Below are 25,858 nucleotides of genomic sequence, written 5' to 3'. Positions count from 1 at the left end.
GCCATCAGCATGTTCAGACAGAGGCAGCTTCTTGTTAGGAGCTGGCAGCAACAGCCAAACCTAAATCTCCTTTTCATGAGCCAAATATGCTCTTTTTGGCAAAGCATAGGAGTAATTTCTGTTTGTTTGTTTTGTTTTGTAAATGAAACTTTTCCATTCCCATTCTCAAAAATTTTAATAGCCTATTAAAATAAAAAATAAAAAAGTATGTGTACATTCAAAACAAATCAATAACAGTCCAGATCCTTGAAATACATGGTCCAGATAGGATCACATCTCTGCAAAACTGTCAAACTAAAGCAAAAATCATCATTTTATTTACAAGATTATGTGTGGTTTTCACTCATAAAGAGGACACTGCGGTACATTCACTTGTAATAACTCAAACACTTCTACTTCTGTATTTACACAACTCACATTTTAAAGGGGGATGAATAATTTCCACAAAAGGAGAAATGCACATGTTAAAAGAAATGCTGAAGAAATGAAGAGTTAACATGCTAAATTATTACATTATTGGCCTCCCTGTTACATCTGCGAGTTTTTCAGTGACTTCCTTCGTATGGACTCTGAGGAGTCATCATTGAAAAGTCGGTCAATGGTGGAGACCAGAGAAGCTTTGATGGCACGGCCTAAGCCTCTGGCAGCAAACACGTAAAGCACGGGGTTCAGGGCGCTCTTGATATACACCAGGTACAGAGATATGTATTTACCATAGCTTGCTGACTGAAACAGAGAGTGAGATTTGGCCAAAGCCTGTACAAATCGACAAACAAAATAGGGGACCCAGCAGGTGAGGAAGAGGAGCATTGTGAAAAAGAGCACATGGTACATCCTTATCATCTTGCGTGCCATTGAAGGAGTGGAGGAGGTGGGTGTTGGAGGTGAAGCTCTCCTAATAGTGAGCAGAACAGCCAGGTTACTTCCCAGGAACACCAGCACGGGCAACATGAAACCTGCTAAAGTTTCGATTACGAACAAAGTCGTATTATGCCCTTCACTCTCATAGCAAAGGTGTTTCCCAGATTTCTCCTGCAGGACAGCGAAGTAGAGGTAGGGGCTAGACAAGATGGTAGCCATCAGCCATATGAGACCACAGGCCAAAGGGACGGCCCAAGCTGGCCGTCGCAGTCGAGCCCACACCGGCCTCAGCAGGCACAAGCATCGTTCCAGAGCCACAGCGCAGAGGAGGAAAGCAGAGGCGTACAATCCCAGGACCCGCAGGAACATGATGATGCGGCAAAAGGTGTCCCCAAATGGCCAGCTGTAGTTGTGAATGAGAAAGCCCAACATGAGAGGGGTCCGCAGGATCAGCACCAGATCGGCCAGGGCAAGGTTCAGGACATAGACACGGAAACTGCTGGCAGCGCGTGTCTCCTCATTACTACCTCTACGCACCACATGACGATGACTCCGAAATCCGAGCGCCCAAACCACGAGCCCATTCAGAGGCGCGCCCACCTTGAGGTACCAAGACAACCAGGTTGCAGTTAGGCTCGGGGAAACAGCAACTTGACATTTTGCAGGAATTCATTTATTTGCTTGTTGTGAAGACTGAACCTACTGTTCATTCTGTGAAACCGATACGAAGATGGAGCTGGTCTTATTTAATGAGCTCTGGTGGCTTTTTCAGCCTTTGCATGACAATCGTCATTTACATTGAGCAGGCTCCCTGCCTGTTGTAGCTGCAATACATGGAGCATTTACTCCACATCTATATATGTAAGTGGAACTGATACTGAATGTGAATTTTACATCGGAAACGATTCATGAACTGAAAGTTAAAAAAAAGGAGAAGATTTCTCACCAAGAAGATAAGCAGCGTAACTACAATCTGGGTTCCTCTTGAAGCCTCTGCCTGCCAGGTGCTGCTGTTGGAGCTAGATAGGTTTTCCACCTGTGTCCCATTCATGCCAGCCATCGGGCCGATACGAAACTGGGCTGTAATGCAGCACGTTAGTTAAATACAGAAAGTACTGCGGCTGTTTGTCAATAAACAATTTCATCACTGATGGAGAAGGAAAATATGCAACTGTTGCACTGAAAGACAGATTTCACATATGCTGGTTGCCTAAAATGTTGACAAGCTGATGTCCACACCACACAGCAAGGTGACGCCACAAACTTCCTTCTGTACGTTTGCTCAGCTTTGCATTGTTTCTTAAAGTTATGTTCCTTACTTAAAAATAGCGAATGAAACAAAGTGAGTGCAGCGCTCGAGTCTGAATCACCTGGGTGGGTGTTTTTAAAAAAAATCATCTATCACTTAGGTGGCATTTTCTAATCGGATGAATAATCATAACCACTGCACGTAACCACTGTACTCTAACTTTGACAATTTTGTGGGTTTTAGTGCAAATGTCAGCTTTTATCTCAAGAGGCAGTTTGACTTTATGTGCTGCTTTTTGTTTCCATGGCGTGAATAATAAAAACATGAAAGCACAGCATGCACGTCAGGTGCAACAGCAGTGATTAACGAGAAAGGAATCTGCTACACGTACATTCAGGCAACCCCGGGGTCTGCTATTCTGCTGCTGCATGCAAACATTCATGTATCAGTGAACTTATCTCCCTGGTATGGATTCATTTTTTCAAAGCAAAAGCGAATTTCTGCTTTCACAAATCACAAAAAAATTTCCTTTTTCCATGTTAAGTATTAAAAGCAATGAGCAGCATTTGTGCTGTAACTGACTCCAATTTTAGTTTGCTGCCCGTACTAACCAGATCAGTACCAACCTGCACCAGAGTTATCAGTAGCTGTGAATCAGTGGAGATTAAACGCTTTGAAGTTGGTTGTTTTAAAAAATAAAATTAAAATCTAAAAGCAGGATTCAAATTAAAATCTAATTCAAAGACTTCTTTACTCACCTCCTTTACTTGAGTTGTGGGTGGAAGAAGTGGAATAGCATATCAATGAAAAGGGAGTGCCTATCTGCCTAACTCTCTCTCTTTCCTGTCTGTGATTGCAACACACAGACACACACTCCTTCCTATAACCATATTTACAACATCTCAGAGTCAATCATCATTTTCTTCTGATAGTGAAAAGCCATTTCAAGTGCCCTCCGGCTTTATCAGCTGCTTTACATGAGTAGTTGTTAACCTCAGAGGCATAAAAGGTAAAAACTGAATAAGATAAAACTGCCACGTCTCTCTTTAAAAAAAAAAAAAAATTACCACAAAGTTGTTTTTTTGTTTGTTTTTTTCCATGAAACTTGATTTCTAACATTTTGGTGGGCACTTTGTTTTTCATAGCTGGCAGTGAGAGGAAACGTACCCCAGCTGCTCTTGAGCTGCCAGTGCCGCGTTCAGATAGTCATCAATCTAGATTTCGATTTGCTTTACTTCCTTTTCTATTATGTCTGCCACATTGTTTTGCATTCCTTTGTGTGGAGTGGATGATAAGATCATTTTTAAACACCCGAAAAAACAGTTTTGGACTTGACCGAAGCTTTCAGTCTACATCAAAACAACAACACACGCTAATTTTAACAAAACACAACAAATGAATGTTGTTGAGCCAAAAGGATCTGTCGTTATAAATGAGGAGAGCACAATCAAACTGAAAATGCTATTGAAAAATAATTTTAGCTAATTCGTATTATTTTCAGCTGTGTTTGTGTCAAGGGTCAGCTGCTTTAAACTTATCAGGGACACTGGTTTAATACTTTGGCCGGCTGGTTGATGAAGGTGCTCCTCACAGCAAAACACTCACGTGATAATTGAAAATTATTTATCTAACACAGCTTTCTGCTTTCACGAGACGCTCCAGATCACGCCTGTGCGTGCCATTTGACGTTTGTTTGCAGTGGCCGGGTCTAAAGCTTCCCTGAGGTAGGCTCAGTGTGTGAAAAGTGAAGTAGACACACATTAAAACTGCAGTCTTGCTAATTAGCCTGCAGGGTGCATACAGGAATGTACGCACCCTGCAGGAATGTCAAACAGGAATGTCAAATTCATTTTACATCGTGGGCCACATACAGCACATATAGTTGTTTCATGTAAAGTGGGCGGGAGTGGTGGTAACTTTTTATGATAGTTCATTGCACAGACTGATCTGTAATTATGAAAAAAGTTATTGTTAATTAACTACGGAGTCACTAATAGTAGAAAAACAGGAACTTCACTGAAATTAAATTTTTTATCTCTTAGTTAATCAATTTGGTGTAATTTAAGTACGGCTGAGCATGAGCAGTTTTTGTCAATAGAAAAAGATGTTAATGAACAACTTATAAAATTTCAGTTAAAAGTTCAAAATCTATGCATGTCTTCACATTTTATAAAGTCAGTGGGCCAAAATCAAGTCTTTGATGGGCCAGTTCTGGACCCTGGGCCTTATGTTAGACACCCCTGGTACAGAAGTCTTATGGGAAAGCGCATGGCTCTTTAAACAGCTACTTTAAAATGGTATTTTATTCGCAGGAGTTCGCCACAGAGGATAGCTCTGCATGTTTTTGATTTATTTATTATTTTTTATTACACTGGATGCTCTTCCTGACACAGTCCCCGAGGGATCTGTGGCTCACTTGGTTATAAAACCTCTATAAAGACTTTCCTGATGAGTTTATGGTCTCGCTTAGTTTGAAGTCTCTTTGAGTTTAACGTGAGGTTAATTTTACAAATTTTGCTCTCGTTTATACTAAAATCAAAGGTACAGCAGGACATGCTTTAGTATGTGGCTACTTTCTAACTGATTAGTTGCCGCTGTGTGAGTGTGCAGTGTCCTCTGTTTCTAAGTTGCTCATGGCATCTAGTTTTAAAATGCCAAGAAATTTGTAATAGCCAGATTCTCAGTTTGAGGCTTGAAACTGAGACCAGCTATGGTGACTGTGGCACTGAGAACAACGAAGTGAGTATATCAGAGGGACAGCTCAGGCTGACGTTTGGATGCGTGCAGAGGAGAGAGTGTGGGACAATATTTTCCAGGTAGGAGAAAAAGAGGAAGACCGCCGAGAAGGTTCATGGTTGTAGTGAAGGAGGACATGCAGACGGTTGGTGTTACAGAGGAGCATATTAGGGATAGGGTGATTGAAGGAAGATCATCCACTGTGGTGACCCCTAAAGAAGAGGAAGAATGCTAAAAATTGGGCCCAGTGTTTGACTTTATTATATAAGTTTTCAAATTACAACCTTCCAGATATCAAATCTCAATCTGGACAAGCAGGGTCCCAAAGTCTAAACAACTTCAGACTTGCATATTCTCCTCAACATGACTGGGCGCTTCATTTACTTTCATAATACTATGTCTCCTGTTTATCTCCTACATGCACCCTCCTGTAGCTGCCAGACATCTCAAACTCAGATTCAGCAGTTATCGTGGTCTTTTTGCAGTCATCCATTCTGAAATGTGGATGTGTCTGAGCCTATGCCAAGCATGTGGCCATGTGTCCTCTCCTGAAAAGTATTTAGAAGCTAAATATGGGCACTCCCATTTTTATAACAGTTGAACAATGGGTAAAAAGTGACGCACTGCAGACTACTTGAACAACTTAATGAGTCATCTGATTGAAATGTCAATGGAAGGGTGTAACTCAAGAACACCTGGCCACATGTGCAGAGGTGTTAGGATGGTCAGCGACACCAGCATGCTCACATTTCACTGCAGAATCTTTAATGATTATTTTGCTGTATTGAAGCTTCTCAGGCTCTTTTGAATGGACCTAAATGAGCACACAAAACCAGTGTTGTGATCTCAGCCTGAAGCCCAGCAATTGAATCAGAACTTTTTTTAAGACAATTTCCTAAAACACCAGGGCACTGCAGAGGTTTATAGTTTTTGAAAAATAGTTTTTTTTGTAGATCATATAAAGTGTCTGCGCAGTAAACAAGCTGCCTGGTTCCTGTCTAGTTACTTGCAAAAGTACGCCACCAGATGGCAGTGCTGCTTATTCAAGGATCCAAGGGATTCAAGGAGCTTTATTGTCATTTGCATCACATGTTTACATGAGGTGGAACGAAATTATGTACACACGGTCCCAGAACGAAAAGAAACAGAATAACGAAGAAACAGAATTTTAAAAAGTTTTTTTTAAAAACAAAACAGAATAACAGAATAATGCAATAAACTGAGTGCACAACCTGAGTACCAGTATGGAGTATGGATACAGAATGTAGGTATAAATATAGGTATAAATGCTTTAGCAGCAAAAGGGCATGATGACCAGCATTGATAAAGTGAGGGTGTCAGTAAGTGTCAGTAGTGATTAAGGTGCTACAATAACAGTTCTTGTCCATTATGCATTGAGAAGTCTCACAGCTTCTGGAAGCTGTTTCTCAGTCTGGTGGTTTTGCATTTAATTATCCTCAGCCTCCTGCCTGAGGGGAGCGGGACAAAGAGTGTGTGTGCTGGGTGAGTGGGGTCCTTCATGATACAGGTGGCCCTCTTCCTGGATCTGGAGGTGTATTTGTCGGTTACGGTTGGGAAGCTGCCTCCGACAACTCTCTGTGCAGCCTTCACCACCCTCTGTAGCGCTTTCCTCTCTGCCACAGTGAAGTTTCCGTGCCACACGTTGATGCCAGAGCACAGAACACTCCACCGCACATCTGTAAAAGGAGATGAGGATTGAGCTCTCCCGCACGCCTCAAGTGCCTCAGGAAGTAGAGCCTCTGGTGAGCCTTCCTGATCAGGCTGGAAGTTTTGTTTTTCCAGGTGAGGTTGCTATCTAGGTACGTACCCAGGTACTTGTAGCTGGGTACTACTTCGACTGCAGATCCTCCGTCGTGCAGGGGTGTGTGTGTGTGTGTGTGTGTCTGCCCCTCCTGAAGTCCACAATCATCTCCTTCGTCTTCTCATTTAAACAGATTTGTTTTATTTGGTAAATAACAAAGAGGTTTTGCCCTCTGTGTTTTTTTAGGAGTGTTTTCCTTGACACCGGAGTCTACAGTAGTCTACAGTAGACTACTGTAGACTACTGTAGACTCCGGTGTCAAGGAATCTACTGTCCGTAGATGTGTTTCTCCAGAGATCCTGGACTGTTTGTACGGTTGCATTTGACATATATGACACATATTTATGAAACAGCTTTCCCATATGTCCAACTATTTTGTACTAAAGGCTGTACACTGGCTTGTTGCCCCATGTGTCACTTTCATTCAGAATTTATTCCAGATATACTAAAAGCAAGAATGCAGCTACATTAAGTTTTTATGTTTCAGTGCCACCTTCTGGTCAATTAATTGGGAATTTAAAAAAAAACAAGAACAAAACAAAACACCAATGAAGAAAGTCAGAGAAAGTCTCATTTTTAGCAGAAAAGTACAAAATAATTTTTCAGTATATATTTTGACTTGTTTAAAATTAGATCTATATCAGTGTGTGGGGGAAACATTTAGATGTGTATTTATTTGGTCAGTATCAGTTTGAAGTGTTTTATTGCTGGGTTTATTTATTTAGATCATTACAGAAAGTAAAGCTGAAATTGTTTGAATGCTGTGTTACGTTCTTAGTCTAGGCGTGTATTGAACGCAACAAGAAACTGGCCCCACTCACGCACCACCCAAGAAAGAACACCAATAGTATCTTTTAAAGTGCTAAGCAGCCATTTATTTGCTTCAGCAGTGAGCAGTGCCAAAAATAACAAACAAAACTCCCTAATGGACCCTACGCTTTCCTACACAAAATGAAAACCAACCAAAAGACAATTCACTTACCTAATTTTCTAAACGAAAAACAGGAGAAAACTTAACAAAAATGGCTTCTCACACCTACTAGGCTGCTGCAGTGAACAATATATACACACACAAGGTGAACAAAATACACAATTGCTACTTTACAAATCTATTTACAAGATTAAGGTACTAACAACACACACACACACACACACACACACACACACACACACACACACACACGCAAATCACTTGGCAAAGACACTCTACACAGCAACGAATCAAAAACGCAGGTTCTTTGTTGGATGGTGGAGGTTAGGAGAGAGGGGGCCAGGTGGCTGTCATCTGGTGGTTAAATACTGGAGGTGATCAACCAATTATACAACCCGAGGATAGGCAGAGACTCCACCTAACTACTCAAGCCCAGGTGTCCACCTCCTAAGAAAGAAAAGGGGAAAACCCACAGCCATCCTCTGGTGGGAGGAGTCACACATAACAAACACTGATAACATTGGATCATAACATTTCCCCCCCACCCAAAAATCAAACGTTTAACCCCAAATGAAATGTTTGATTCATGACCTAGAGAGGGCATCAGCCATGATGTTCTCTAAGCCCTTTTAATCGGTTTCACTCAGTTTGCGCTCAATGACAAACGGACTGGAAAACTTTGCCTGCAGGGGCGAACCAACGACAGGCAAGAAAACCAACACGCGATCACCTGACTGGAACATCCGTGCTACAGACTTTTTATCAAAATTGGTTTTCATTCTGACCTGAGCATTTGCTAGCGCATCACGAGCAAAATTGCAGGCATTATGCAGCCTCTCTCTAAACGAACTAACATAGTCCAGAATGTTTTCTCTTGGACTATGCCTGAGAGAAATTTCTCTTTCAAAAGACGTAGTGGACCGCGCACAGTGTGGCCAAAAACTAAATCAGCTGGACTGAACCCCAAAGACTCCTGGCATGTCTCCCTGACAGCGAACAACAGTAGTGGCAACCCCTCATCCCACTCACGGCTTGACTCAGTGCAAAGTTTGTGAAGCAGGTTTTTTAGAGTTTGGTGGAACCTTTCTAATGCAACCTGACTCTCCAGGTGATACGCGCTGGAATTGTGATGGTTAACACCGAGCTCTGTCATGACCAATTTTTGCCCTGATCTGTTTGGATGCGGCAAGATCAGAACCACTGGTGTCTGCAAGTGGTGTTTCAACTACCTCAGGCAACGGAAAAACTTTGCAGCCAGCTAGATCATTTCAAGGATGATGTCAATGCCTGCAACCGGTAACTGGGGTCGCACACCAAGTTTAACCTCACCCGCCACAAACTGAGACGAGAGCTGCACAAAGTGCAAAGGCACACGCATTACACACATTCTAACTCCCCACGCTAACACATCGGCACCACAATAGGATTGAGCTGAGAACGGTAAGACACCCTCACGAATGAGCGACTGTTTTGCACCAATGTCACACAAAATACTGACAGGAACCCTCTTTTCTTCTCCCATCAATGAGACAAAACCTTTTGACACAAAAGGCTTGAACTCTTCATCTACTTTATCACTTTGAATTACAGTCACATCTTCTAAGGCATGAGGTTTGGTCTGTATTGGGGAAGGATATTTACCCTTCCTGGTCTGTTCCTCTCTTTTGAGAACCGGACAAGCAGCAATGAGGTGTCTGCTCAGGTGATACTTGCAAAGACACTCTACACAGCAACGAATCAAAAACAAAGGTTCTTTGTTGGATTGCGGAGGTTAGGAGAGAGGGGGCCAGGTTCTTTCTTTCTTTCTTACAGTTATATTGGCGGTTGGCAAACAATTGAAAGGTGCATTACCGCCACCAACTGGTATGGGGTTTGGTCTGGAACGACGCTAAAAAAAACAACTAAAAAAAACCCCCTCAAACCAAGGGGCCAGGTTGCTGTCATCTGGTGGTTATATACTGGAGGTGATCAACCAATTATCCAATCCGAGGATAGGCAGAGACTCCACCTAGCTACTCAGCAGGCACGCCCAGGTGTCCACCTCCTAAGAAAGAAGAGGGGAAAAACCCACAGCCATCCTCTGGTGGGAGGAGTTACACATAAAACAAACACTGACAACATTGGATCATAACAGCTGAAAGACTGAACAAAGCAAAACTGATTTCCTGCACATTGATTACAGATTATGTGATGTCTGCAAGGATTTCATGCTTTTAAATACATATACACTGCTCAAAAAAATAAAATAAAATAAAGGGAACACTTAAACAACACAATGTAATTCCAAGTTAATCACTCTTCTGTGAAATCAAATTGTCCACTTTGGAAGCAACACTGATTGACAATTAATTTCACATGCTGTTGTGCAAATGGAATAGACAGCAGGTAGAAATTATAGGCAATTAGCAAGACATCCCCAATAAAGGAGTGGTTCTGCAGGTGGTGACCACAGACCACTTCTCAGTATCTATGCTTTCTGGCTGATTTTTTGGTCACTTTTGATCAGTGTTGGGTAAGTTACTTTAAAATAGTAACTTAGTTACATTACTAGTTACTTCTCTCAAAAGTAACTCAGTTACTTCAAGTTACTCGTTACTTTCAAAGTAACTAGTTACTAGGGAAAGTAACTTTGGTTTTACTCAGAATTCTCTTGTTAATGTGTTTCTTCCATAACTTTGCCAGTCTTCTAGCTTGCTTACTTGCCACAAGTGCACTGTGCCACCTACCAATAGAAAGGAAAAGATAATGTGTATATTTCCACGAGAGAAATCCCACGCCTGGACCGTCATTGACTGCTGCCATGATTCTAGCCTACGTCACAGCGTCATGTGCGCCTTTTACATCCAACACAAAAACTGCTGTCGTGGTGCTTTGATTGTACTCAGAACTCGGAAATTCTGCCTTCTGAATAGGAAGATGTAGGTAACACCAGACTGCAGATGAGCTGCATACATGGCTGGACTGGGACAAAAAAATCGTCCTGGGCATTTTGACTAGAGACCAGCCCACCATTATAGGAAAAATCATAAAGCCTTTGAATGAAAACAAACGCTGTTGTGACAGTGATGTACACTGTTCTGATGGTATATATGCATCAATCTATCAATCGTTTGTTGTAAGATTCAGATAATTATTTTTTAAAAGCTAGACATTTTAAATGAGAATAAGAAAGAAAAGTGTTTCTTTGTGCCCCCCTCTCCCTGTTAATGCCTTACATGCCCCCCTGGCAACACTTTGCTAGACCCGCCCCTGCACAGTTACCAGCTGTCAGCTACCTAAAAAAGGATCCTGGGGTTATTTGTCTCTCAGAAACAGTTCATAACTTCCCTTCAACTCATTCATGTCACCTAAAAGGTAAACCTGTTTCTCCATCACAGCTCTGATGATCCAGTAAGGACATCTCCTGGTTTCATCTTCATGTTTCCCTCTCACCAGATATACAAACTGATATCATGACCAGCAGCTTTTTTGCAGCTGTGGCTCCAGCAAACATCAGCTGATACTAGAAATTAATATTAAATAAATTCTAACAACAGCTGATCAAGCTTAAACGTGCTGCTGTTGTTTAGCGCGACATCCGCTGGTTTCCTCTTTCGGCGCAAAGTGAGCGATAAACAAACAAGAGAGCCGATCAGCTGATCATTGATCAGTTTCATGATTGAAGTAGAAACAGGAGAGGGAGGGGGAGAGAATGAGAGGCAGCTGTGCAGCGTAACGACAGAATAACTCCAGCGTTGTGCCTTTTTCATTGTAGCTGGATTACGGAACAAACTGTTCCCTTTCACCTCAATAAGAAACGCGTAATATTTTCTCTGAATACCAGACGGGACGGTTGGCAACTCTAAAGTTTAACATCATTAACTTCATAGCACCCACCCAGCTGTATAGAAACTCCGTCATGCTAGCTAGCACGCAGTACGGAAAAAGTCAGAATAACGAAAATAAACTCCACCTAAACTTGGTTTATATCTGACCCAGAGAGACTGCAGGTCATAACTTCTTACCTGAAGTTCAGTTCACACTTGGACCGGCGGCCGCCTCGGGTCTCTTTTCCTTCTGCGTCCCTTTTCCTTCATCCACCTGCTGGCCTCCACCACTTGCTAATGTTACTGAATCTGTGGAAGCTCCGTGATAGCCACCACACGAAGTAACGAGTAACGAGCCTATCTAAATCCCAGTAACGACTAACGCGTTCCTGATTTTGGCATAATAACTAGTTACTGTGCTCGTTACCACAATAATAACGTAGTTACTGTAACGCGTTACTTAATAACGCGTTAGTCCCAACACTGCTTTTGATTGCTGGCAGTGATTTCACTCTAGTGGTAGCATGCGACGGAGTCTACAACCCACACAAGTGGCTCAAGTAGTGCGGCTCATCCAGGATGGCACATCAATGCAAACTGTGGCAAGAAGGTTTGCTGTGTCTGTCAGCGTAGTGTCCAGAGCATGGAGGCACTACCAGGAGACAGGCCAGTACATCAGGTGACTTGGAGGAGGCCGTAGGAGGGCAACAACCAGCAGCAGGATCGCCTTTGTGCAAGGAGGAACAGGAGGAACACTGCCAGAGCCCTGCAAAATGACCTGCAACAGGCCACAAATGTGCATGTATCTGCTGAAACGGTCAGAAACCGACTCTATGAGGGTGGCCACAGGTGGGGGTTGTGCTTACAGCCCAACACCATGCAGAACGTTTAGCATTTGCAAGAGATCCCGGGGCTCTCTGTCCTGGTCGTTGTGTCCTTGGGCAAGACACTTTACCCTACTTGCCTACTGGTGTTGGCCAGAGGGGCCGATGGCGCGATATGGCAGCCTGCCCCAGGGCAGCTGTGGCTACAACCGTAGCTTGCCTCCACCAGTGTGTGAATGTGAGAGTGAATGAATAGTGGCATTGTAAAGCGCTTTGGGTGCCTTGAAAAGCGCTGTATAAATCCAATCCATTATTATTATTATCCACCAATGCAACGTTGCACCACAGACTGTCCAGGAGTTGGCAGATGCTTTAGTTCAGGTCTGGGAGAAGATCCCTCAGAAGACCATCCGCCACACATCAGGAACAAGCATTGTAGGGAGGTCATACAGGAGCCCACACACTACTGAGCCTCACTTGTTTTAAGGACATTACATCAAAGTTGGATCAGCCTGTAGTGTGTTTTTCCACTTTCATGGGTTGCTAAATTTGATTTCCATTGATTATTTTTCTGTGATTTTGTTGTCAGCACATTAAACTATGTAAAGAACAAAGTATTTAATAAGAATATTTAATTCATTTAGATCTAGGATGTCTTATTTTGTGTTCCCTTAATTCTTTTGATCAGAAACACTAGAAAAGCTAAATTAACCAACTGTGATTTGTACCAACACATGGACGGGGAAAATGTTATAAAGGCTTCATGATATAAAAGGGATAAAACCTCATGATCTTTACTAGTTGCACAAACATGCACATGTAAGGTTGAACCTGCTGGGTCTTATTTACCTTCCACTTTAGGGCCAACATGTTTCTTGCTTTTAAAAATTCAGATCAGATGCTCTTCTGACGTAATGACACCAGCTTTGTCACTGTCGCGTGAAATAATTTGTCGAGAACAAAGAATTTGCTTTAACAACTAATTCAACCACAGAATGCAGATTTCTATTGATGTAGAATTCTTGTGAAATTTGACTTATTAATTTAAAAAACCAAAAAACCCCAAACAATATTGGTGAAACATGTGACATCTATTGATGTTAAAGAGCAAATTGCTGACTCATTTAGAAATAATGATGGGGCATGGGGGATTCATCACTGTGAAAACTGTGTGGGTAAATAGGTTACAAGGTTTAACAGTATGTTACTCATTGTAAATTTCAGTGAATTTGAAGATTTAATAATTTATTGTATATCAGATTAAAAGATTCAGAGAATCTAGTCAAATCTAGTTGGGTTCAGCAGGGCTGAGTCACGTCATTTTCATACTCATCAAACCCTTTAGTGGCGCCATGTGCCCCGTGAAGGGGAACAGGGGCACCAACTTCCCAGAAGAGACCACCCCCATCAAGGGTTTCATCACAGGAAGCAGAGTGCTCAGGTTTCTCAAGGTTTCAGCCCTGTCTGCTGGGCACTGAAACCTTGAGGTCGTCTCCCAGGTCAAAATCTGAACTGCAGATGGGCGTTGTTAATGCCATGTTGAACAGACGTCGTGTCAGACCTTTTCTTGAAAGTGAGAAATATAAATCAGATTATGGGGGTGTGTTCACAGATAATGAGTATTGGAAGTGATGCTATTTAATTTCTTTTTTCTTTTAATTGTTTGAAGGTTCAATAAACAATCTGATTAAAAAACAACAACAACAAATATATCTAGCTATTATTTAATGGATCATTCTTTACAGTGCTAATACTGATTTTGACACAGAGATTTCTTCAGATTTTAGGAATCTTTGGATGTTAAAGAACATTGTTCTGAAATTGTTCCAAAATTTATAGACGCAGTTTTTTTTCAGATTACTGAACCTTTGCGAATCTTTACTTCTGAGAAACTCTGACACTCCAAAATCCTCTTTTTACACCCAATCATCTTAATGATTTGTTACATCTTAAATTTCCAACCTTTTATTGAGTTGCTGCCATCAAGTTCACAATGATTTTCTCGGTTAAAACATTTCAAGTTTTCTTTGTTCCACTGTGGATAAAATGCGAGTTTGAGATTCTGTTTTTATTTACATTTTAGATAGCGTCTTCATTGATTGATTCATGAGCTTGCTGCTCAGTTTTCTTTGTTACTTCCCCTTCCCACGCTCTGAAATTCAGCTCATTCAAAATTTCATGTCAAATAATCTACCTGCCCATGTTCTCCGAGCCAACCAACCCCTAATCCTTGCTCTTTCATCTATGTTCTGTCGCTCTCCCTTTCAGGCAGTGTGTTGTGCAGCTCTCCCATGTCTCCACCTCTTTCAGGTTGTCTGTTCAAAAATCTCCATTTACTATCTGCTTACTTTGCTCTACCACCACCAAAAGCATCTAGACTCTGGGGTTCAGTCACCACCGCCTACCTTCACCTGGGACTTTGCTCAATGACGTCACTTGTCATCTGAGTGTTGCTACCAAGAAAACGTGCAGTGGTGTGTATAATACTGAGGTCTGTGTTCCCATGCTTCTTCTTTTGTTCACACCAAGGGAGAACAAAATAAATTTAACTCACATCCTGCATATATGTAGACACAGTTGACTTGTCCAAATGATTGGCAGCTTCACTGCCTGGATGTATGTCTGACCATTCATAAGTTATGAATGCTCATGCCTCCGGGTTTGGGAATAACCAATTATGGTGTAAAACACTATGATGACACCTGCAGTGTTTCAGCGGCTGACATGGTGGGTCTTCTTTGGAGCCAGAAGTTACCATATTTTCCTGAATAGGCTAGTTTGTTTCGCATGCTGCATTTATAAACTGTACCGTTGCAACGCACTACTGTACATATATATGTAAGAAAATAAAGTTACGTACATACTGGAAGTAATTTTCAGTGAAGTGGCTAGCAGAGACCACAGAAAGTAATAACTGTGGGTGTCAGGAAGTAGGCGGGACCCAAGAGGAACTTTTTTCAACTTGCAGGCAAACCAGTGAAAGTGTACATTAGGGGTGAACCTGTAATGTATAGTAAGTACATTACAGGTTCACCTTGGCAACCGGAACCAGGAATGCCCACTAGCAATCAACTGTCATCTTCAAAGCGATGAGTGAATTGCTTCCAGTGTGGGCGCAGCCTAATAAAACTAAAATTTCACCCACCACATCTGATGTACAAAGTCTGTGGAAGTCCAAAATGGTTTCTGCATTAGGCTATAAATATGCTTTTCAAAGCTCTTAATTTGGGCACGTTAACATTGGTGTCTGACTGATTTGCTTTTAGAGACCGCCTCTAGTGGCCATTAGTGGCCATTTTATAGCTTTCACATGGGCTTGATCTTCCAGTTTGGGAATCTTCTGCTGTGACTTTTGACTGACTGAGGTTTCCAACCACACAGCCTGAGTCTAAGTGCTCAGTTATGGTGATATGATTGCAGCTCTGTACCATTTACAGCAAATCTTAGGGAGCAGGTCTTCTCCTGAATGATGGGTGTCGCCACACAAAATCTCTTTTTACATAAAGTTTCAACTTGCAACAACCCCTCTGTGCACTCTGTGAATCTTTGAGCTTTAAAACACAATCATACGCCCATGTCTTCAGCCTGGCTGCACTGGCACAATGCGTGACGTTACAAAAATGAGACGCAAACAGTCGGCCAAAGCGGCGGCTTGCGCCAATGGCTGTGACGTCACTTTTGTCGCACACTGCTGATCACCAGGGCAAAAACATCAGATGTAATGGACCCATAAGTAGTGCTCTTGTACTGCACAGGCCATGTGACATTTCTTGAGGTGCAGTGCTCTTAAACTGTTCTGGAAACTACACTTTTCATTTTTTATGTGTTTCACAGCTTTTGAATTTCAAATATTGAGCAAAAACCCTTAATTTAGTTTCTGTTTCGATAGAATCATCACAGTTTTAAATACTAACCTTTAACATAAAAATTGGCTGTATGCTAACTGGTGGCAAACCCTCTGAAAACCCTCAGTCTGGAAATCTTTTTGCTCAAACAGTGCAAAGTTTTTAGGGTAACAGTATGATCTGGAAAAAAATTTCAGGGAATCTTTTGATGTGGAGAATTAGTTCCTATAAGTAAAACAAAAAAAAAGCAGAGAGGTGTGCAATATTTAAAGCAGTTTGTGGAATTGATTCATAACCAGTGTTGGTCTTTCCACTTCGCACACTTCCTCTAAACCAGCTAATTTTAGATGCATGCCTTTTGATTGGGGGAAACCTCTACTCCACAAACGTCGTCTGTCGGGCCTTTGTACAAAAATTTCCCTGTGGCGCTACATATGTCAAAGACTTTGGGCACGCAGGCCAACACGGGATGACGTCATCGGAGGACAGAAGTGCCATCAGATCATATCAGCTGTACATCTGCCGAGGCCTCTCATACATATCCCACATATGACAGGAAAACAGAGGCGCTCTGGTTGCCCACGTGGAAACCTGTCTTTCGTTGACACACAGAGAGAAGAGAAAGTTATTCTTCATTTATAGTTTCTTTTGTAGTAGCTTAGAAAAGAACTGCAAGCAGATGAGGTAATAGTGAAGGCGTTAAATATCACCTTCACAAAATTTTATGGTTTGTCCCTTCAATTCTACAGAAGATTAGGATCTGCTTTCCCCTTAACACCTAAATGTGAAATTGGTTTCAATTCAATGTTATAGACACTTTCTCTCTTTCAACACACAGTTATTTCTTTTGTACAAAGCCTCTTTAGAAAAAAATGGCAAAAAGGGAAACATACAAAGCACCTCACTTCCTAAATATGTAATCTGCAAGGGGGGGGGGGGGGGGGGGTAAAACTGAAAACGAGACAGAAGAAGTGAGGACTGCTTTGAAACGCATAAATTTCCAGTATGTAAAGGGGGTGGTCCCTTTTGCGCTTCTCTGTTTCTCCCCCGCCTCCACGTGTACTTTCAGTCTTTTCCCTTCAACTAATACATCATCACTCTATCTTCTGTTTCCTTTTTGACACGCTCAAAGGAATGATGATTTATGTGTGACAAGAGTTTGTTACACCAAACAAGAACGGGTTGCATGAAGCAACAGACCAGCTCCGCGCGGTGCTGTTGTCATTGTTGGAGTAGTGGCAGAGTGGCAGTCAGAAAGAATGGGGCGGCTCCTGCCTTCTCAGAAATATTGCTTCTCAGTATGACTTCTTTACTGGGTTACCACAAGCCAACGTTAGAAGCAATAGCATTATGGGACAGCGCCACCTTAGATATGTAATGAGGATCTTACACACAGGATCAGTCATTTAGTGGAAAAAGGTCTCGTTCAAAATCCCCACCAGTGACACTCCCATAACTGACAAAACAGAAAACACTGTCATTTCAGCTGTGCACAGTCATAACGATCACTGATGCTGCTGGCATTTGGTAAGAAATGGATCTTCAATAAATGTATGAGTAAAGGTGCAAATTCAAAAACAGTGTGAGTGCATGAGACTTCTGTGACAGCCACAAAATGTATGAAAATGTCATAAGAAGTATCTTACACCCCTCCCCAAAGGAAACTGAATTTTTCCGGGACATTGTTCATTGACTAAGCAGTGGGAATTGGGATTCAGATGTAGGCAAGTATACATCATGCAGTCTGTCCCATTTCAGCCATCAAATGCTCTGATAAACTCCCATCAGATAATGTCTCTCTATCACAAAGCTGGTCTTACCTGCTCCATTTTTAGATGTTAGACTCAGTGTTGGGAAGGTTACTTTTAAAATGTATTCCACTACAGAATACAGAATACATGCCCCAAAATGTATTTTGTAACGTATTCTGTTACGTTACTCTCATTGAGTAACGTATTCTGAATACTTTGGATTACTTAATATATTATCATGCTGTTTACAACTACATGAATGTGATTTATTACTATTACTGAAGGTCTGCGGCTCCGAACTGTAGTTTTCCACTCTCCTTTTTCTCCCTCCTCGCGCTCACAGACACATAACGGGTATGGCAGTCCATTCTCCCTGCAGCATGGACTACACTGCCCATGTGGCTATGCCTGTAGCATTCTGCCTATCCGGTCTTTAAGTGATGACGTGACGAATCCTGCTTCCGTGCCTAAAGTAGTCCGTGTTTAATATGGGTTTTGTGTTGTTAACATGTTAAATGTTTAAAAAGCTCCTAAAAACAGTCAGTGATCACTGTTGACCTCCCTTGGCTTTTATTACTACTAATCATTTTAAAGCTCAGTTTTTAAAACCTTATGAGCTACAGCCCAGCCCATGCAGCAGTATATGAATGACTAACCCTATTCATCCTTGTGGATGAATTATCTCAGTTGTTCTCCTGGCTGAAGTTTGGTCTGTTTACAGCAACCTGCAATGAGATTACATTTGTTCCTGACCACCGAGAATCCTCACGTTGACTTTTATCAAGTGGAAAAAAGTTAGCGTGTTTATATTATGCTCACATAGCTGTAGCTAGCGGTCACGTAGCACATCGTTATATACCAGCTAGCCAAACTTCAGTAACCCTACAAACGTCACTGCTGTCTAGTTTTCTGTCTTCATTTATGTTGGAAGTGATAGCAGAGCTGTACGTTTGAATTTGTTTCCAAAATCCCTCAGTCAGGACATGCTATATTGTATTTAGGTGGAAGCTAGCGAGCTAACTTGCTGCTAACTTCTAACTCCGTTAAATGTCATAAATTCCGTTTCGTTTTCATGGATGCCTGGATGTTAAACTCAATTGTTACACCCAGTAGAGCAGAACGCTGATCATTTTATTACAGATGAAAGACTTTAGATAGTTTTTCAACTCTCAGTGATGCCACAGTGATCATTTGATTTATGGACCTGCAGCGGAGTTTGAGCCCAGACACGGCTAGTGACGTCAGACTTAAAGACCTTAGCTTAGCACAACAACAACAACAACAACAACAACAACAAAAAGGCGCTCTCTCACCCAGGAAACACACAGTTGCAGAGAGAGCAGCGTAACCCTGTAACCATGACAACCGTAACGCTGCCGCCTGGAACAACAGAACCCAAACAATCCTGACCTGCGACAATATGAAACAGGAAAATACCGCCGTGTAATCCATTTATTTCAACAAAGTAACTGTATTCTAAATACCACATTTTTAAACGGTAACTGTAACGGAATACAGTTACTCATATTTTGTATTTTAAATACGTAATGGCGGTGCATGTATTCCGTTACTCCCCAACACTGACAACACTGATCGAGAACAAATCTGACAATTCTGACTCTCCCCTTGGCTGTAATGTCTGCGACAGAGTCCAGTTAATCATCTTTGTGTGTGGGATAGCAAAAGAGTTTGAGATATGAAAGAGCTGGCAGCAATGCACTCAGTGAAAGGGACAACAGAAAGTGATTGTTCACACTGGTACCTGCATTCTTGGATAGACTGGAGCTGAAATAGGACAGGTGTTACAACTTACGGCTGCCCAAATCTGATTGTGTTGTACACCAGCAGGTGTAAGTCTGTGCTAAAAATGAACCATAATGTTGAAGATGTAACTAAAACAGTTAACGTCCAAGAATGTTGGTGTTTTTACCATGCTTACGTCATGTTTCCACTGCCTAATTATAGCATGTAATTTCACCAGTGGCAGTTTATAAAGAGATAAAAAGAAACAGAACTGAGTTCATCTTATTGGTGTGGCCATGGCAGTCCCATTTTCTCATGTTGTCCCTTGGGAAAATTAATTTTCAACGTCTCCTGTAGTGACAGCATGAAGTCAACATTTAGGGGTTTTTTTTTTTTTTTTTAGTAACTTACATCAGGGCCCCAGTGATGAAATCAAAAGGCCGCCAGCACTGGGAAATGTAAAATTCATGGTTCACAGATGATGAATGGTGATTTCTTTTCTTTTTTTTTGCCTTTTCCCTACCATTCCACTCAGTTGATGATTGTGATCTTAAGGGAAGTTCCACCACAGTTATTGAAAGGATTCCTTTAAACTTGTTTTCATGAGTTCCTTTTAGGTAAATTTTAAAGATCATATGACTTCTTTTTCTGTTTTTCTTTCCTTTCTTTTTCTTTTTTTAAAGCGTCACTTGTGAAGTAACTGGCAGCTGTTAGCATGCTAACATAATGAACAGAGCTGCTTGTCAGTCTATTAGCATACAGTTAGCTCTTTAGCACTGTACACTGCCCCTAGCACAAAGTATAGACACTCTGAAAAAGTGAGTAAAGTTACCTCAAACCAGACATAAAGAGCCCTAAAAAAGGTATTCGAGAACATGAAATAAATAATTATTGGTTTTTACCCCAACTGCTATCAGCTTCAGTTTAATTTTTCTAGGAAAAAAAAATCACCAATTATTTCGGTGTCCTTATTCAACCTCTTCAGGTTTGTGACTCAAATATGTATTTAAATTTAGACTGAAGAAGGTAAAACTGCCATCATGCTTGTGTTAGCCTTTACTGCTATCCTCACAGTGCACATAATAATAAGTAAATGCTTGAAATCCTAAAAAAAAAAAAATATATCGACACATATTCATCCAATGTAGGCAGCATTTACATAACAGATAAATGGCAACTTTCAGAAAAGTATTATGTGATTCTCTTGTCTTTTAATAGTCATACTCATAGCAAAGGGGATTTTACATGAGTCATGCATACCTATAAAAGTCAAGAATACCCACTAGTTGGTTTACACTTACACAAGAGCAAACAAGCGAGTCAGACAGAGGGGAGGAAAGGAAACTGAGGAGAGCGAAGAGCTAAGCGAGGAAGGACAAAGAGAGAAACTGAGAGAGAGAGAGAGAGAGAGAGAGACCGGTTGCTGAGGAAGTGTTTTGTCATTGCTGAGACAGGTCAGTAGCTTCATAACTACCACTATAACAAACACACACACACAAACTTACACTTGCTTCCTGTTAACCAAGATTAGTATCTTGATTCTTAACCAAAGTCAACATAACAGCACCTGCTACATCCTGTTGCTGCTCGCGGTGTCTCTGGGGAGTTACGGCAGATACATAACTTTACTTCCAGCTGTGCCACACCTGGTCTTTTAAAGCCCAGTTAAGGTACAGACAAAGAATTTAGAGGGTCACACACATGAGTTTATGACATTTAGTTCAATTTAACTGAATGTCAAACTTAAGAGGGGAAAAGAGCTCAGTGTTGAGGGCAGTGATCAGTTTATATGTTTGATTTCCAACTAATGGAGTAAGAATAATCAGAATTGAACAATCAGCACAGTCCTTCTGCCTTAAAGCCTCATTTTGAAGTATTTTTTAATTATGAGAGAGAATGAGAAAGAACGTAAAGCAGATCGTCTTAAATCTTTAAAATTTGCAGCTAAAATCGAGATTTCCACAAAGTCACAGTGTTGTGCCGCTTTGTAGCTTCTGTAGTGAAGGAAACATTGCGGCTGGAGTGTATAAATGCTCTCTAATCAGACTGTCTGTCACCCCCTGCAGGACACCTTCAACACTGCCGACATTGAGGTAAGCATGGGAGTAAAGCACGGGAGCCTTCAAGCATGGTCCCAGGTTGAGGTTAATGCTAATCGTGATAGGGGTTGTTCTTATTAACAGACACCTAACATGTTAGCATTAGCTTCACTTTGGGAGATCTCACAGGACAAAAAAAGCTGAAGGCCACTGCTACGACGAAAAAGAGGAGTCATCATGACACTGAGGAATATGACGCATCTGCAGGCACAGAGCGAAGCTGCAGGGGAATAACCGTTCAGTCAAGCACATGCTCTTTGTCACTGGCTGTAATTTAAGCTGTCTAGATGGTTATAACTCCAGGGTTGTCAGTTTGGTGCCCGTTGGGAGCATTTTGTGCAGCGGTGCAGCGACACCTGCAAGGAAATATGAAATAGCTGCAGTTCCTGTTGTATTACATATGAAGTAGTGCAGAAAGAAAAAGACCAAATTCTCTAATCACAATTCTCTGTTTTTGCATCTGGCTCATCGAATCTTTGAGGAACCCACAATTTCTTTAAATTCTGCCTTGGCACAACGTTACATCTGAGTTTAAAGAGTCAGTGCTCTTCTCTGCTTCTCTGACTTTTAGCCTAACACCTTAATGTTTCCAGTGAGTCCTGTTGAGCTCTCCACAAAACTACCAACTAAAAGAATAATTTCCACCTTACTACTTTGCTGTTACAGTGTATTTACAGGTGCATGGATGCAGTAAAAAGTGGAAAAAGTACAATTTTAAAATGTGAGCATTACAGATGAATCAGCTCTGCTAGAGATGACAGCGGTTAAAGAGAAAGAGGAAGCCAGTTTCTCATCAAGCAAACTAAACGGTTAAAGGTTCAATTTTATATTTCTGTTGATTTCACAGATCAGCTGAGAAATCCCGAAAATTTTGCTAACACGGACTGTAAATAGCTTAAGCTGTGTTGTGTATTTACTCTAAGTTGCATGACAAGAAAATAAAACCAATTACAAAGCATGTGAGACTTGTGTGCCTTAAATTTGTTTCAGGAAAAGGAAAAGTTGGACTTGTATGAATTGAATGTTTACATGAGAGAGAGAAAAAACATTTCAGAGTCTGCTTTCTCATGTTGAGGCTTAAATGAATTATAAATATGAAAGATGCTGCCTGTACTTTGAACACTTACAGCCCAGTCATGTCCCGACAGAGATGCAGACATCTCTGGGCAGTTCAGCCGTCACTTGTGGCGCTTCATAGCTGTGACAGAAGTCCTGTGTAATCTTTGTCATTAGCGCGGGCTCTCTTGAAAATCAGAGGATTAGAGTCTCGGGTGCAGAACGTACAGATGACTTTAAAGAAGATCCACCATGTGCACGATTTCTTGTACTCATTTGCATGAGGTTCTGTAGAAATACATCTGTTTTAGCAGTTCGTGGTCATCTTTATGTCCTGACCTCATTAAAGTCTGCGCGTCCTGGATACAGCAGGTTCATTCGAGGTGATAGTGTGAGTCACAGCTTTCACTCCTTTACCCTTTCTACTCGTCACCACATCAGTGTTTCCCCTGAACCGCAACGTTCATGATCCTTCAAACCAGTACTTTCTTGTCCTGAGGTTCATTCTGCAAATAGTCCACTGAGAAGAATAGAAACTTGATTGTAGGATAAATGTCATTCTCTCGGTAGGACTTGCATAACTGACTTTTTTTTTGTTAAAGAAAGAGAAAAACTCCCCGATTTGTGTGTGGATGTTAGGAAGGGCGGTGGCTGAGATCTTCTCTGCTGGTGCTAAAGGGCTTTACCATTAATGTGCCGACCAAGCCGGAGTTTCACTTCTGCCGCACCACAGTCCACATGCTCGCAGAGATGTGGACATCAACAGCCAGTCATCAACAATTATGCTGCAATGCCATGTTAGACACACGGAAAGACTCGATGACAAGTTAAGAATGACACATTTTGCTTTTCATCCTAACTTCTAATTGCCTGAGAGGTCTCCGGCTGGCTGCCCTCTTTGTTTAACGTGGTCACAGGTTCAAACACTCACAGGTCAGATGAAACCGACCGCTAAGTCTCTCTGAGTGCAGAGATGTCTTCAACTATGAACTCAGAGCAAGGCAACAAGTAAAACACACAAACAGAACGGGGTTTTTCCTGCCTCAGAACAGCTTCTGCTCTACATATGGTTAATTATAATGGTAATAAGAAGGCGTCTCTGTTAACTTAGTTAAAAGGAGTTTATGCGTTATCCTGGTATTTTCGGCCTTTTTCTAAACAAAATAAATTGTTTTAAACTTGAGTAAATTAAAGCCCACTGTAAAAAAAAGTACAGGTTGAAGAATATTTATGTCACAGTCCTGGTAATTTTCCTTTGGCAAAAGGCCAAAACCCTCTTTGATGTGTGTGTTTAGATAAGTCAATAACGATGTCTGGTTTAGCAGACTTGGAGAAGCTCTGAGGTTAAACGAATACATTTCAGGTAAGAATAGATCATCACTGAAACAATTTGGTCATCAAAAACAGTCATTAGTTTGGTCCACTCTGTGGATTTCCCTCATTTGCATCACTTCTCGCTCGCTGCAGAGCACTGTGGCCGTCTGTGTGTTAACTTTTCATTAAGATGTGCAACACTGTTCCCCTAGAACAACTGTTCTATAGAACCGGGTGTATTTCTATTTCTTTCTCCAGGACTGCACCGAACGAGCAGCCCAACAACAAGAAAATAATTTGAGCGCTTCCATTTTTTCTTTGAAGCTTTTGTTAAAAAAATAGATATGGAGTAGTGCAAATTGCACAAATAAATAATATGTACACTATAAATCTAAGAAACACAGCTGCATGAAGATATAATACAAACATATGTTTGTCATGCAGATGTGACCGTGAGAAGTGGCAAAAGATGCAGATCTGTGAAGATTCTGAGATCAAAAGCAGTCGTCTACATACACAATGTTACAACATTAGGATAATCACAAGAAGTCATAGCCTGTGCCTCAAACACAAAACACACATTTTATAACATGCAACAGAAGAAACACGCCACACACTTACCATCAGACACTGAGTTTTAACGGACCAATGATTTTTCTTTCTTCTTTTTGCTTTCCAGAGACTTTTTCCTCTCAGTGTTCATAGCAAACAATGCCAGGTTATCACTGCTGTTTCTAGAGGACTAAGGACACAAGACAAACTGCACTAGGGCTTATTGGTGTGACAGGATGTGTCACAAATATTCACACCAGTTTTTACAAGCCTACAAAAAAGCATCTTCTGCTCCCGTCCTCTGAGGCTTCCTAAGGGACAGGAGCTCATGAGAGCTGGTGATGGACCCTCATTTAGTCTAGTGGAGCTCTACAAACACATTAAGTCTGTATAAGTAGGTTCCTAAAGCTAAGAACCCAACAATCATTCTGTGACTGACTGACAGGAAGCACACATCATGTCACAAGATCAACACAAGCTACGCTCCCTGGCCAATCAACAGTATGATAATCTAATTAATTAATTAATTAAACAGCGTTTATTATTATTATTATTATTATTATTATTATTATTATTATTATTATTATTATTATTATTATTATTATTATTATTATAGAATATTAATGTATCCATCTGCTAATTATTATTACCATTATAATTAATATGCTACCCCAGATTCCTCATGGCCTGTGACGTAAACACATAGCAGGCCACAGAAGGTGGAGTAAAAAAATTAAATTAAAATATTAAAATAAAATGTAAAAAAGCTTTAATTAAATGTAGATCTCCTGAAATAGTGACAAATAGTCAATCATACAAGACACAAATATGTTTCTAAAAAAAACTAACGCTACACACTAAACGCTACAGGTGACGTCCTTATAATATACAAATCAGTTCCAAACCGTTTTACAGCTGGTTTAGACCCTTAATATTTCCCAAACCCACTTTCGAGAAGAAGAAGAAGAAAAAACAGATAAAGATCTGTGGTTACTATGAAACTTCTAGCTTCTGAGAAAAGTAAGCGCAATCATTTCTGGATTTTTTATTATTATTATTTAATCGTCTGGAAAACAGCCAGACTTGGATTTCCCCCAAATGTGTTGAACACGCTTTTAAAAATGCGCTTGTTTTATGGCTCGTGCATGTAACGCAATGTACAGTATGTTAATGTGAAAAAAAATAAATAAATAAAAATTCACCAATCGATGTGCCCACCAGCCCCGGCTTTCTCTTACGCACGAGCCCGTATGGGCGGACTGGTCAGCT

The 25,858-nt window shown here is 41.1% G+C and overlaps 1 protein-coding gene across 3 annotated transcripts; it reads right to left on the bottom strand.

Moving 5' to 3' along the window:
- Window positions 1-46: 46 nt before the first annotated feature.
- LOC146678801 (C5a anaphylatoxin chemotactic receptor 1) lies at window positions 47-24,905 on the bottom strand. Of its 3 annotated transcripts, none has more exons than XM_085403211.1 (3): window positions 24,659-24,905; window positions 1,808-1,941; window positions 47-1,461 (listed from the first exon to the last, which is right to left on the bottom strand). In XM_085403211.1, exons 2-3 carry the CDS (start codon window positions 1,919-1,921, stop codon window positions 529-531), a joined length of 1,047 nt encoding a protein of 348 aa, XP_085259337.1. In that variant the 5' UTR covers window positions 1,922-1,941; window positions 24,659-24,905; the 3' UTR covers window positions 47-528. The 3 variants fall into 3 exon arrangements, with proteins under 3 accessions (XP_085259337.1, XP_085259344.1, XP_085259330.1); XM_085403218.1 differs by lacking the exon at window positions 24,659-24,905 and adding an exon at window positions 11,604-12,129; XM_085403204.1 differs by lacking the exon at window positions 24,659-24,905 and adding an exon at window positions 2,869-3,529.
- Between the last annotated feature and the right edge of the window lie 953 nt (window positions 24,906-25,858).

The sequence above is a fragment of the Rhamphochromis longiceps genome, linkage group LG1 (assembly GCF_057381845.1).
Source record: "Rhamphochromis longiceps isolate RC_006_pf linkage group LG1, R_longiceps_female_GT1.1, whole genome shotgun sequence".
In the NCBI taxonomy this organism is placed as follows: domain Eukaryota; kingdom Metazoa; phylum Chordata; class Actinopteri; order Cichliformes; family Cichlidae; genus Rhamphochromis; species Rhamphochromis longiceps.
Note: the sequence above shows the minus strand (reverse complement) of the source record. Positions and strands in the feature narration are given on the sequence as shown.